The sequence below is a fragment of the Microtus oregoni genome, unplaced genomic scaffold (assembly GCF_018167655.1).
Source record: "Microtus oregoni isolate MIOR12 unplaced genomic scaffold, Mior012 000009F_ref0000495, whole genome shotgun sequence".
NCBI classification, from domain to species: Eukaryota; Metazoa; Chordata; class Mammalia; order Rodentia; family Cricetidae; genus Microtus; species Microtus oregoni.
This window is the reverse complement of record NW_024543068.1, coordinates 26,814,804-26,829,240: the sequence shown is the minus strand read 5'-3', so window position 1 is coordinate 26,829,240 and position 14,437 is coordinate 26,814,804. Positions and strand designations below refer to the sequence as shown.

Here is a 14,437-nt window from a genome sequence, read left to right as displayed (position 1 = left end):
CAGCAAGAACAAGGAGAGACATCAGGGGCCAACCACCCAGCCAGACACAGAGTACGAAGGAAAGTAAGATGTACAGAAAAAATAAAGATAAAAGCCCAGAGGCAAGAGGTAGTCGGGATAATTAGTTAAGAAAAGCTGGCAAGAAGCATGCAAGCTAAGACTGGGCATTCATAACTAATAATAAGCCTCTGTGAGTGATGTTTTTGGATCTCAGTGGTGGGTCCCTCAAAAAGCCAAAAGAATAAAACACCACACAATAGCACATAGCCCATAGAATTTTCCCAATTGAGACATTGAGTGAATTGGAGCAGAGATATCCTTGCCAACCTCTCTGGTGACTGTCCTCAGTAGGTTGGAGATGATGTTGCCACAGTAACGCAGGGAATCCTTGCAGAGACCGGAAGACATAACTATTAAAAACATGCTGAGTACAGTTACTATTGATAACTCCCAAGAAGAAGTGATAACATTTTAATTATAAGGTATTGTGGTGGGGCCTGTGAATCTTCAGACCTGAAACAAATGAAGCCGGGAGCCTATTTAATTGCTGCTTACTATATGTGAGTGGAAGGGTTATAGGAACGGTGGGCAGAAAAGGAACTGGTCACTATAATAGAGATCTAGAACATGACCTAACATCTGGTCGTAAGCCAGTTCTTAAACCTGGAATCCCTTAATTAAGGTGTGGAAGGCAGGTGTCTTTGAGGAAGGATCCTGCCGATGGTTACACATGATGATTGTCCCTCAGAGACGTGGCCTTTCACCAGGGTGGATGTGAGCTGAGGAATGTGAAATTTCCAGACAGTCAGAGGATAGCAGTCTGCACATCATAGTCCCAGAAGCAGTGCAACACATCAGGATTCCGGCGACCCCAGTGGAGGCTGAGGAAGTCAGATGTAGTCCTGCCTCACGTCTTTGATGAAAGGTCTGGAAAAAGCAACGAGAATGGGCACACCGCACAGAGGAAACACAGCAAGAGGCTTGCGGATGTCAACTTAGGGCTGTGAAATTGTAGGACTGAAAGGACCAGTGTGACCCCCGTGCCTAAGGCTCACCATCTTTAACTCCATTCCAGGCATTAAGTGAAATCTAAAAACTTAAAAAATTTAAATCTGAGAGAGCTTTTTGTCTTTTTAACACATCTGCTTAGTCCATCCAGTAGTGTCTTGGTCCGCTTTTTGTTGCTATGACAGAATATCACAGACTGAGAATTCATATCTCTTAGTTCTGAAGGCTACACAGTCCGATATCAAGGTGTTGGCATCTGGTGAAACCTTCGGTTATATTGTCACTTAGCAGAGGGCAGAGGACAAGAACTTGCTGGTGTGAAATGGGTAGGTGAGGGAAGCTCATCATTAAAGAATTTAAGTGGACCCAGCGTTCATAGGCTAATCATCCCTTAAAGGGCTCATTTTTTGACATGGTTACAATAGGGATTAAGTTTGCAACATATGAACTTTGGTGGACACTTCCAAACCATCCCAAATAGACAAATTAGCATTGGAGATTGGAAACACCTCTACAGGTAAAGTACTGGCTGAGCAAGTATCACTACCTTAGTTCAGGTCCCCGGCACCATCTGAAAGCCAGACATGGCGGTATCACCTGTAGCTCCAGCACCGGGGAGGCAGAGACAAGAGGATCACAGGGTCTTGCTGGTCAGTCAGTCTAGTTGAAGCAGCGAGCTTGGGGTTCACTGAGAGACCCTGTCTCAGCAAAATAAAAAGGCAGTTGAGGAAGAAATTGTCAATCTCTGTCCTCCACATATATACACGTAAGTGAGCAAACATCGGGAAGCTCCCTGGTTTTTTTTCCACATATGTCCACCTTGTCTGCTCGGTGACACACTGTAATTCTAGATTGACCTTTGTTTCTTTGCTGTCTAGAAGAACATCATGATTCCATTTTATAAATACAGCCTGAGGAACAGGAAGTATCTACCATCCTACATACTTTAGGAAGAGCATTAAGGCAGATGTGATCTCATACATATAGTCATGGTTATTTAGGAACTTAAGACAGGAGATCCATGAACCTAGGATCCATAAACAGGGTAAAATTATTTTAATTCATTCTTTAAAACAAAAAACAGATTACCCTATGCCAGAGGATAAAACATAAGTCCCTGTGGTCCTAGCACATAAATTTGTCCATCTCAGAGGATGATGTTATATGCTCAGCTGATATATTTGGAATTTGAAGACGGTGTACTGCATTCACTGCTCTTTGATCCTTTCCCGCATAACACGTGACTGCCAGTTTTCTTTTTTCTATATATTTTTAAATTTTTAATGCAATCTTTTCTCATTTACATAGCTATCCTCATTCCCACTCCCTCACCGCCTCCCGCCCCACCCTTCCTCCCACTCACCCCTGTCCACTCCTCAGAAAGGATAAGGCTTCCCGTGGGGAGTCAACAAGTCTGACACATCACTTCCCGGCAAGACCAAGGCCCTCCCCACAAAACTAGGTTGAGCAAGGCATCCCTCATAGGGAGTGGGCTCCAAGACTGCAGTTCAAGCACTAGGAATAAATCCTGGTCCTACTGCCAGTGGCCCCATACACTGCCCAAACCCCACAACTGTCCCCCACATTCAGTGGACCTAGTTTGGTCCTGTGCAGGTTCCCCTGCTATCAGTCCAGAGTTAGGGAGCTCCCACTAGCTTAGGTCAGCTGTCTCTGGGTAGCACCATCATAGTCTTGACCCCTTTTCTCATATCATTCTTCCCTCTCTTGGACTGGCCTCCGGAAGCCTGGCCCCATACTTCACCGTGGATCTCTGTATCTGCTTCCATCAGTTGCCAGATGAAGGGTCTATGATGACAGTTAAGGTAGCATGACTGCCAATTTTCATGGACCTGGAACAACGTAACACCTGGCTATGCCATACAATGTCTTGATACTTTAGGCTTTAGGACTCAGCACCTGATGGTAAACACACATATCATATGGAGTTTCTGGAAAACCCCAAATGAGAATTGCAGCACTAAGGATACTGTATAGGATTTTGAGAGATGAACATACCAGATCTGTGATGTCTATACCACTGAGAGCCAATTCTTGGCTTACTCCCAGGCATTTGGTGACTGTTTAACAGCAGACTGTGGGATACTAAGTGACTGTGTGACACAGACTGTTCTTTAGGAACTAAGTGTGATCTAGTTCACTAAATCCTAAGTGCAGGCATCAGAATTCCACTACTGAATGGAGCAGTGCATCCTGGGAAAGCTTGGCACAGTCTGGAACACAGGTTGATGTCTAACAAACTTCCATACCCCCTTTCCTCTACTTACGCATTCTGGCTCAGGGTCATTGAGCAGAGGACGAGCGTGTGCAGGCCTGGTTTATGATCAGTCAGCACTCTGTGTTGGCACCCGTGTGAAGCAGCTTGCTGCTGACTTATGGCCCCGATTCCACAAAGAGGAATGACAACGAAGAGAAATTCTCCCAGTGGGTACAGTGTTGAGCAGTACATTTCATTGACCTTTTTGTTAGGAAGGAGAACTGGCCTGAGGAATGAATCAATATTGATTTATGCACAGTAGATAATAGATTAGCCAGTGACTTGGAAAGAAGATGATTAAAATTAAGGAAATCATTAGATAAGGTATTGTGGATGGGCTATTAGAATTATGCAAAATGTGCAAATATTTGTGAACCGTGTTACCACCACCTGAGGGCATCCACCTGATAAGTGATGCCTCAAGATGATCTGCCCTGTAGATGTCAGCCAGCTAGTCTCTTTGCCCAGTTACTGTAGTGCTTGCTTAGTTGCCCCATATGGCAATAAGAACGTAAGGTAAATAGTCTACTTAATAGCATGGATTTCTGTTTGCCAAGTATAATCCAGTACTGTCATCATGGAGTGTTTGACTTGCTTACAGCAGAGGCCATTACAGAGACTCAAGTCTGATATTGTTGTCCAGATCAGCCAGTCATCTGATGGTAATTTAATTGTACTAGATCTTTTCTATGATGATGGGAAAGGCAATTTGCCTCCACAGAAATAGATATATATTGCACATGTTTGTCTTTCCTGGCCATAAAGCTCCTTCTAGTGTCATAACCCACGGGCTCATAGAACACCTTGTTTCATCTCCATGCCTCACTGCCACAAACAGCAATGTCTTTGGACAAGAAACTGAGTTTGCTAAGAATGCAGTGTGTCAGGATGGTCTGCCTGGGCAGGGAGTTAGGTGCTTTGGCCTCACACCCATGAGTCAGAAATGGCTAATTAATATAGTGGGGGTGGGTGTTTGCTGACTGAGATGTGGGCTCCATGAAGATATGGCCTACAAACTAACCCAGTATTCATATTCTGCAGTATATAGTCCATGGTCAGAATTCATGGGCCTGTGAACCAAGGGCTAGATGTACCATTGCTCTTACATTATTCCTAATAATCCTGGATAATTTTTGTCCTTATAGTTTATTATCTATAATTTTGCCTCTACTCACTGCCCAACTAGACAAGGGACAGATGTTTTTCCTCATCTAAGTAAATCACACTGCTATTAACTGAGGAGTTGAAGCTACTACACAGCTGCTGTTTTGTCCTCAGCCCCGCGAACCAACAGACCAGAGAAGGAACACTGCATTGGTTGGTGTTATTGGTCCTGATTACTACAGGGACGTTGGTTGTTGTTGCACAAAGGGAGAGGACTATGTCTGGAGCCCATCAGTACTCACGTTAGCTAGAACACTAATGTTCAGGAGAACGGGTAGCCTGGATTGTATGAGGGAAGCCCCAAGGGTGGAAGAAAGGACAAATCATGGTCTTTTGAAGACACCATGTTCAATGATCATGTTATTCCTTCCATGAGAGGGAAATATTTTTCTTATTTAAACCACTAGAATTTGTTTTACAACAGCCCAGTTTATTTCCTAAAAAGTATTAACTATGATATGTTGAGCTGATCAATTAGCCAAGGTCTGTCTGTCTTCCAACAAATTTTCTTGTGAGAGAAATAGCCTATTTTATTTAAGTCTTTTTGAGATACATGCAGAAGCATGTTAATCGATACAAATACCTCTTCAAAATTGTTTGTTGTAGACTCTGTAACATAGTCAGTATATCATAGACCCTATAATATAGAAGGAACTGCAAGTTTGGACATCAGTATTGGAAAAACTCCTGATTTAAGGAGAACTTTACTTATGATGAGGTAAAATGAATATGAGAAAGACCAATAGAAGAAAAATAAATTGAGGATAAAGAGTAGAAAAGAGTTTATAGAATAAGATGTTAGAGGTGCAGGAGCTTTATCTCAAGGTTTATTCATGTTGTAGCGTGTATAGTATTCCATTATAAATGGTATTTCACTGTATGCATACACCACATTTGTTCATGTTGTAGTGTGTATAGTATTCCATTATAAATGGCATTCCACTGTATGGATACACCACATTTGTTCATGTTGTAGCATGTATAGTATTACATTATAAATAATATTCCACTGTATGGATATACCACATTTGTTCATGTTGTAGCATGTATAGTATTACATTATAAATGGCATTCCACTGTATGGATATACCACATTTGTTCATGTTGTAGCATGTATAGTATTACATTATAAATAGTATTCCACTGTATGGATACACCACATTTGTTCATGTTGTAGCATGTATAGTATTACATTATAAATAATATTCCACTGTATGGATACACCACATTTGCTTACCCATTAGTTATTTGGCATTTGATTTGAGTCTTATATAGCGAGTTTTTTTTTCATAATTTCTTTGGGCTACCAACCCTCAAATAATGGCACAGAGACTTATTATTAATTATGAAAACTTGACCTTTAGCTTAGACTTGTTCCCAAATAGCTCTTATAGCTTTAAATTAACCTGTTTCTATTAATCTCATTTTGCCACGTGGTTTTTTGCCTCTTCTCCATTCTGTGTTTCTTTTTTTTTTAATATTATTTATTTATTATGTATACAATATTCTGTCTGTGTGTATGCCTGCAGGCCAGAAGAGGGCACCAGACCTCATTACAGATGGTTGTGAGCCACCATGTGGTTGCTGGGAATTGAACTCAGAACCTTTGGAAGAGCAGCCAGTGCTCTTAACCGCTGAGCCATCTCTCCAGCCCCTCCATTCTGTGTTTCTGACTCCCTTTGTGTCTTGCTGATCTCCTGCCACATCAGATTCTAACACCTAGTTTCTCTCTCTACTCAAAAGTCCTGCTCACTCTCACCTGCCTAGCTCTTGACCATTGCTCTTTAATAAACCAATCAGGTGCCTTAGTCAGGTGAAGCAAAACATAGACACCTCTTCCCATGGTGTAAACAAATATCCCGTAACAGTCTTAGTTAGGGCTTTATTGCTGTGAAGAGACACCATGACCACAGCAACTCTCATAAAGGACAACATTCAACTGGGGCTGGGTTACAGTCCAGAGGTTTAGTCCGTTATCTTCATAGTAGAGCGCATGGCAGCATGCAGGCAGACATGGTGCTGGAGAGGTAGCCAAGAGTTCTATGTGTGGATTGGCAGGCCTGGCTTGAATATCTGAAACCCCAAAGCCCACCCCTAGTGATACACTTCCTCCAACAAGGCCACACCTACTCCAACATGGCCACACCTCCTAATAGTACCACTTTCTATGAGCCTGAAGCCATTTTCTTTCAAACCACGAGGTGCTTCTACTTTTTCCATATTATTAACACTAACATTGCTATACAAGTTTCTGTGTGGACTTCCATTATAATTTCTTTAGGATACACACCTAGAAGGAGAACTGCTGAGTTATGTAGTAATCCTGTGTTTAGTTCAAGGAAGTACCAAACTCTGACTGCAAGCATCAAGCAAGCTCTCAAAACCTGCCCTCAGTGACACACTTCCTCCAGCAAGGCCAGATCTGGTAAACCTACCGAAACAGTGCTACCAACTAAAAATCAAGTATTTGAATGCCTCAGATTATTGGGAGATATATCATTCAAACCACCCTAGTGTTGCTCAATATATAAAAGTATGTGTGTATTTGAAAGAGAGATCTGCTAACTATATAATGTAAAATAAATTATAGAATTATTTTTAAATTTCCATTTAAAATATTTAATATAAATAATTCAGACAAAAATACCAGGATTGCTGAAATCATTAGGTAAAAAGTCTTCGGGCTCATACTATATCCACAGTCATCTACTGACGCTTTTTTGTAATGTCCAATCTCAGTATTTACCCATAAGTTACTTCACTAAAAGGGGATATGGGCTTTACTAAAGTGGGTTGCTTGAAATAATACCCTAAGTAGAGAGCATGGATCTGGCCATTAAGAGGCTGGCGGTGTGTGGATCAGCAGAGTGTGGGCAACAAAACTGAGGAGGCGAATGGGATGGAAATGCCTCGTGGTCAAAGAGTGTGAAGGTCTGTAGCATGCTGAACGCACCAAACTCTGCACAGAGAGGTAGAAACATCAAAAAAAATTAAAGAGTAAGGATTTTTTAGTATTTGTTGCATTTCGCTTTTCCTTGTAATTTGCCTCCAACCTTTCTGAGGGCCACAGCATCCTGTACCACTCTGCTGGTGGGGCTGCTTTCTCTCCACATTTGCTGTCAGACTATGTAGAACTTCAGACTGGCTTCACAACTTTGGGGAGACGCTTCATTAGACATTGAACAGTTACAGATCACAGTGAATCTCTAGCTTTGATCTAAAGTAGCCTAATTTTAAGACTCAGACTTGCTTAGTATACATACACAAGAATACAGGCTGTCTCCTTTTTAAAATGTGACCTTACTTTTAAAAAACGAAACTTAAAAAATGCAGGAGGATAATGTGAACTGCTTTATTTGTCCAAACGTTGCTGGTGTGCATTGGAGCAGACAGAATAATGGTGGTTTCTGTATTTCTGTCACTAGATAATGCTTTTAAAATCACGTGTGCCAGGGGGTACTGTTTATTTGTGTGTGTTTTTGTTGAAAATATTGCAGTATATAGTCTGTCACTGTCTTCACAGTCTGGGGGTGGGCCAAGGTACAGAGGGTGTGACGCTGGTATTTGTGTGAACTCCAGCTGGTGATGCTGAGCTTGGTTCATCTGCTTTCTCCTCCCTTTTCCTCCCCAGTCCTTCCCACCAGCGCCACAGCAACATCCTCCGAGTCTGAGAGAACTGCGCCCAGAGCGGGCACAGAGCCTTTTACTGCCGGCAACCTGCGGCCCTGGAGAAGACCACAAGAGGAGTGACAGCGCCTCTCCACCGCCAGCCTACAGACCGCCATGGCCAAGAGCCGCAGGGACAGAAACAGTTGGGGTGAGTAGTAATCAGTAACTTGTGCAGCCTTCACAGGGTTTAGCCCTCTGTTTTCTGCTGCTGAGTGCCTGCTCCGATGAATCGCGCTGTCACCAGTGCTGTGCCTGGTGCAGGCCAGGCCTGCGGCTCCTTCCCCATCCCGCGCCGCCTCCTCCCAGCATTTGGACAGCACCCACCCGCTCCTCTGGGGACTCTGGGCTCCGCCCTAAGAGCCAGGTTAGAAGGTTGGCGCAGAAGGTGATCTAGGGCTGTGGTTGCGGGCGAAGAGGGGCAAAGGGTCGATCTGGAGCAGGCGAAGCCCCAACCCGCTTTCTGGGGCAAGGGCTTATTCCGATGCTGGCAGGCTCTGGGCGGGAGGTGAAACAATGAGGCGGAGCGCGCGAGCTAGGACACTGCGCTGGAGCTTCTCAGCAGCCTGGGAGATGGGGTACCCTCCTGAGAGTCCCTAGCACTGCACACTTACTTCATTTTGGGGTTAGTGGAGGAATGGAGAAGAAGGCGAGCCGAGTTGGGGTTTCTAGTCTGCCGCCCAACCCAGACCTTCTTCAGACTAGCCTCAGGACTGGCTTTGTTCTTCGATTTTTACCTTGTGGAGACTGGGTTCATGATTCAGCACCGGGCCTAAGGAACGGCTGGGCCCAGTGGGTTCACGCGCGAGTGGGTGGGCGGTGCTCACGCAGGCAGAGCAGAGAGGAGCGCTGCGATGCGGGAAAAACCGCGCCCCGCCCGCTGTGCTGTTCTGGACCAGATCTAGAGGAGTGTGGGCGCCTGGGCGGCCTTGTCGGGTTGGGCTCTCGATTTCTAGCAGGCACCGTAGTTAGCACATTAGCATCTTAACTAAAACCCTATAAACACATTTTATGATCCAAACCAGCACGGATCTCAAACCACAGGCAGGTGGTATATAGAAAAACATTGTGTTCTACTGGCTTTGCATTGTTATTGTTTTGAAAGTTCACGCCCACTAGGAGTTCATTGCTTCTTGGTTCTCTGTCTCCTGTTCTATTTCTGTCTTACTAAGAGGATAGATGTACCTTTTACTTGGTTATTTTTGTTTTCTTTTGTCAAAAGATCATAATGCCTCCTTGCCTTCTGTTGATGTGGTGGTCACAAGATGAGTTACTCCTGTGGGCAAGGCTTACATCTGAGAGAATACCCTAGATTCCCGGTTGCTGTGGAGAGGAGGAGCAGGCAGTCAGTATTTGACTAAATTTAAGAGAAGCAATTTCATTTTCCCAGATCACCAAGCCCAAATTTCAATATTGAAGGCACAGTCTTTGCTTCTTTTGAAAACTTGGGTAAAGGTCTCTGGTGTCCCTTTCCATTCCTGTTCTTGCTCTGGAATAGGAATTTGGACACTTGACCATTCACAATGAAGGTGCATATGTTCAACTTGGATTTTAGTCTTGATCTTTGGATTGGATTATTGACTCCACCCTGCTAGGAGCCAAGCATGTGGAAATGTATTCTAAGAATTCTTTCTTATGCTCTGGCTCATTATTCTTCAGTGTTTGCTTACAGGTTTCTTAGATAGCTCCTTCCCAATGCCATTCTTAAGTGGGATTTCCATAGGAACAAACTGGAAAGTCAATAGAAATGAAGGTCCCTTCATCGTCCAGCCAGGGGTTTTGAGTCAACAGGTCTGAAGCAGGACCTAGAAATGCGTCTTTTGACTAGTAGGTGGCAGAGGAGCAGGTCATCTGTGATGTTATTTTGAGAAGCAGTCTCTTAACTCATTTATGTTTGATAGAATCAGCTTCCAAACAGTTTACTCCAAAGTCATCAGGGCAATATAAATGTGATAAATCGGGAGGGAAATGCCAGAGTCATTCTATGTCCACTGGAAACTCCCTATTAAAAATAAACACTGGAATTGTGGGTATGACCTCAATATCCTATGGGAAATGCTTCACTTCTTAGGTTTTCATTTGCTGTGCAGTGTGTATAAAATATATTATTTGGAATTGTAGTAATAAGAGGTAGACATTTTAACAAAGATATTAGCCATTCCTGCCTTAATTCCATTTCATTCCAGTGCCTGGTATAGTACTGTCTGCCTAGCACACAGTAGGTATGTAATGATAGCAGTGAGGCTTACATCATTGAGATAACCTCATGGGAGGTAGACGCTGTAATCTTCACTTTTCATGTTAAATGACAGGGCTAGAAAATGATAGATCGGAATTTCCATCTGGGAACTCGATTTGAGATTCTTTTTCCTTCCCCTCTGTTCTAGACCTCCTCTGAGTGGATGGGTGATTCTGTCCGCAGTTACGCAGGACTACATTGCCAGTGCAAATTCAGCTGAATTCTGTTTGGTCTTTAGCCTCTTAAATAATTGTGTTTACTATCTATTTTGTAGATGGGAAAAAAAGTAGAAATCACTGGTAAGATAAATTATGTAGTTCAAGTGATATATTTTGTAAGTTAGAGAACCATGGCGAGAAGCTCGGGTTTTCTTCTGATTTACCTTTGGTAGCACAATACGGTAGAGTGTTTTTACAAATGAATGAGTCGGGATGTGAGGTAGGGAAAGCAGGTTCTCAGAAGAAGTCACAGGTTACTCTTATAAGAAACCAGTCTGGGGGGCTGGAGAGATGGCTCAGAGGTTAAGACCACTGACTGTTCTTCCAGAGGTCCTGAGTTCAATTCCCAGCAACCATATGGTGGCTCACAACCATCTGTAATAAGATCTGGTGCCCTCTTCTGGTATGTGTATACATAATTAATAAAAGAAATATTAAAAAAAAAGAAACCAGTCTGCTGATACATAAAGAACAGTGCAGCAGCCCTTCCTGCCTGCTATCACCAGACCTTATAAAGGAGAAAACTGAGACAAAACAGTTAACCCAGACTTGGGAAATGCAGTGATTCCCAAGTAAAGAACAAGAAAGGCATTTGCAAATCTGCACATAAAAGCTCGGGACCTGTAGAGCTCTGAAATGAGGATTGTTTCCACTGAGGGGACCCTGCCCTTTAGGTCTTGCGGAGACCAGGGAGGCTAGAGAGTAGAAACACTTGTGCTGTGCACCAGAGTTGGAGGTGGTGTTGAGGATGTTTGGAGACACCACTGCAAAGCCCGTGTGTGGACAACTGAGAATCCACCACCTGACCCGAGTCTGCATGGAGGGAGTTTGAGTCTATGTAAGCACGGAAGAGGCAACTTTTCAAGGGTGGGCATTATTATTTTCATCATTGGGAAATCTGAGATTAGAGACCCTGAGGAACTTGCCAGAGGCACCATGGTTTCTGTGTTCTAGAACTAGGATTTAAGTCAGGATTGGTTGTCTCCACTGTCCATTTACTGAGGACTAGAAGCTAGAACAGATGCCACACGTTGTCACAACAAGCCTATCTAGGACTAAGCTGGTGAGAGAAATCAATGCCTAGAAACCCAGTCACCTGGGACTAGAAAAGCAGATGAAGTGTGCCGGTGTGGAGGGAAAGGGGACAGATGAGTATCGGAAACAGGAGCCCAGAAAGCAGCCTTTCAGCAGCTGGAGGACAGCTACCCGAAACGGAGCAACAGTGGAAACCGTTCTCTTTGTTTCTGTTAATTTAACTTCCTCAAAAACTTGAGATACAGGGTAAGAATTTGCTGTTCTACAATTTGACAAAAACTGACAGTATAATAATAGCGTACAAAAATGTTTGAAATAAAGTTTTAACTTGGGCTGCCTGGAAACAAACACCAACTTTCTTCACAGTAAATATAAGAAATTCCCATTTGTAGAAAAGACATTTGTGGGAATTTTAGGCTGGGAAGTTTTAGGTTTCTGCTTTTGTTTTTGAGGGTAAATTAGCAACAGTATGGAAGCAGAACTGTGATGAATGGGCTAACATTGAAGAAGGAAGATGTGGGAATTATAATTTAACAAGTTTGCTAAGTGCGTCCTTGAAGCTTGGGAATGAGAGAAATGGAAGAAATAGAGTGAATCTGAATTCCTTATACAACCAGAAATGCGCATGGTGTGAAGTGGGGGGAGGTGTGAAGTCCTCAGACCTTGGGTCCCTTATACAACCAGTAATGTTCATGGTGTGAAGTGGGGGGAGGTGTGAAGTCCTCAGACCTGAGATCTACTAGGACAACCAATAATGAGCATTGATTGTATGGGGGTTGTGATTAAAGTTAGAATTTGAAGTGGACCAAAGAAAATAAATCAAAGTAAAGAAGTACTGTGTAATCAGAAAGCGCTATTTCTAGATCTTAGATCAAAGTCCAGGCCCAGGTCCAACTCTAGGTTTTTATATGGAGGAAACTTTCAAAGGTGTGGTGCAAGATCATGATGTCAGCCCCATTCCCTGGTTCTAGGGCTGAGAGTATCTCAGAGGACACAGCTGCTGGCTCCCGTGTCTACTCAGGTGTGTAATGTTGGGGATCAGGGAATGCTGCTTTGGAGTGTATGAGCTAAGTTTGTACACTATAGAAAAGGATTGGAAAGACATTCTTTAGGTGATTCCCATTACTGATGTTGTATATGACCAGCAGTCTAAGTGTTTGAATGAGTTTGCCTTTGTGTATTTTGGAAATACAGATAATGCCAAAGAAGCTAAAGAACATTCTGGTGAAATGGGAATTAATTAGAGTAGAACAGAGCTGGTGTCTCTCTAGCAGAAAGACCACATCCCCAGCCCCAGGCATTTACATGGAAGAACTACCTGTGTCAGGTCACACTGTCAGGATTGTCATGACAGACAGTGTGGCTGAGGCTATGATGATCGGAACGACTGGTCAGTCATATACAGGAGGAGGTGGAAAAGCTGGTGGGTGAAGAGTCACTCCAGACAGAGGTCAGGTCTACAGATGATGCCACATTCTTTCTGTAGTCATGGAGGGTGCAGAGTACATTTCAGATCATGATCCTACTTGCTCTCTGGCTACTGAAATTGACTTTGAAACCTGCCATTCAACTGGGCTTTTGTTTCTGGGCGATATTGCTTACTGTCTCCTGTTTAAAAAGTAACCACACCTAGCTATATTAGTTCCTTCTCTTGTCTTTGTGATGAACTACCTGAGAAAAACAACTTAAATAAAAGGGCTTATTTGGGCTTATGATTTGAGAATGGAGACAGTCCACCATGATAGGGAAGCATGGCCTCAGAAACATGGGGTGATCAACAGGAAGTAGGAAGAGCAGACAGGAAATAGGGCCTGGATATTTAACCTTATGATCCACTCCCATTGATCCCCGTTCCTCCAACAAGCCTCCTCCTCCTAAAATTTCCACAACATTGACACACGGTGCCACCAGTGGAGAACCACGTGTTCAAACACATGACTTGTGAGGGATATTTTACACACACACATGGACACACAGACTTAGGTTCTGACACCAACTTATTACTCCTGGGTTCCACCTTTGCCCCCTTCTCAAACTGACCTTTAGTCCAGACTAACTAACAATTACATCCTGTGCTCACTGAAAAAATGATTCACCCAAAGGTATTTCCATTCTTGAGAAGGATTTTAGGTTTGAAAGCTTTTCTTCTTTACTATAAAAATTCGTATGAATATCTTTATGAAAAGAGCATATTAAATACACATATTCATCTTAAAGGAATAATGATCCCATGTCCCCGCTCTCCAGCTGAACTTTATCCCCTCACTCTTCAGGTGCCCTCCTAATGGCAACTTCTTCCCTCTACAAAGGCGAACACATTTGCATACTTGGTGCTCTTATCCTCCTGATAATTTGAATAGTTCTGCTAAGTAAATATGTGTATCTCCCTTCTTAAAACACAAGTGATATGTACCTAAGTGAATATATGTACCTAAGATTATTTAGTTTTAGCTGGGTGGTGGTGATGCACACCTTTAATCCCAGCACTCGGGAGGCAGAGGAAGGTGGATCTCTTGAGTTTGAGGCCAGCCTGGTTCACAGAGCAAGTTCCAGGACAGGCTCCAAAGCCACACAGAGGAACTCTGTCTCAAAACCCTTAAAAAAGAATAAAGATTATTTATTTTTATTTTTTCTTTCTTGCAGTTTTGGGGAGTGAGCCTGTGCCCTGTATGAGTTTTGCAAGCACTCAACCACTGAGCTATATTCTCAGTACATTATTTTGCCTTTTATTTGTCTCATTAAGTTGTTCAGGGTAACCTTGAACTCACTCTGTAGCTCAGACAGGTGTTGAACTTATTATCGTCAACATCCTAAGTAATATAGGCTTGTGCT

At 43.1% G+C, this 14,437-nt stretch overlaps 1 protein-coding gene across 2 annotated transcripts in view; it reads left to right on the top strand.

The window, feature by feature from the left end:
• Positions 1–14,437, top strand: part of Atl1 (atlastin GTPase 1) — a 74,138-nt gene that overhangs the window by 6,189 nt on the left and 53,512 nt on the right. For both annotated transcript variants that reach the window (XM_041657930.1, XM_041657929.1), the window contains one exon: positions 8,079–8,264. In XM_041657930.1, the coding sequence (XP_041513864.1) occupies positions 8,231–8,264 (34 nt within the window). In that variant the 5' untranslated portion in view covers positions 8,079–8,230. The remainder of the gene's footprint in view (positions 1–8,078; positions 8,265–14,437) is intronic.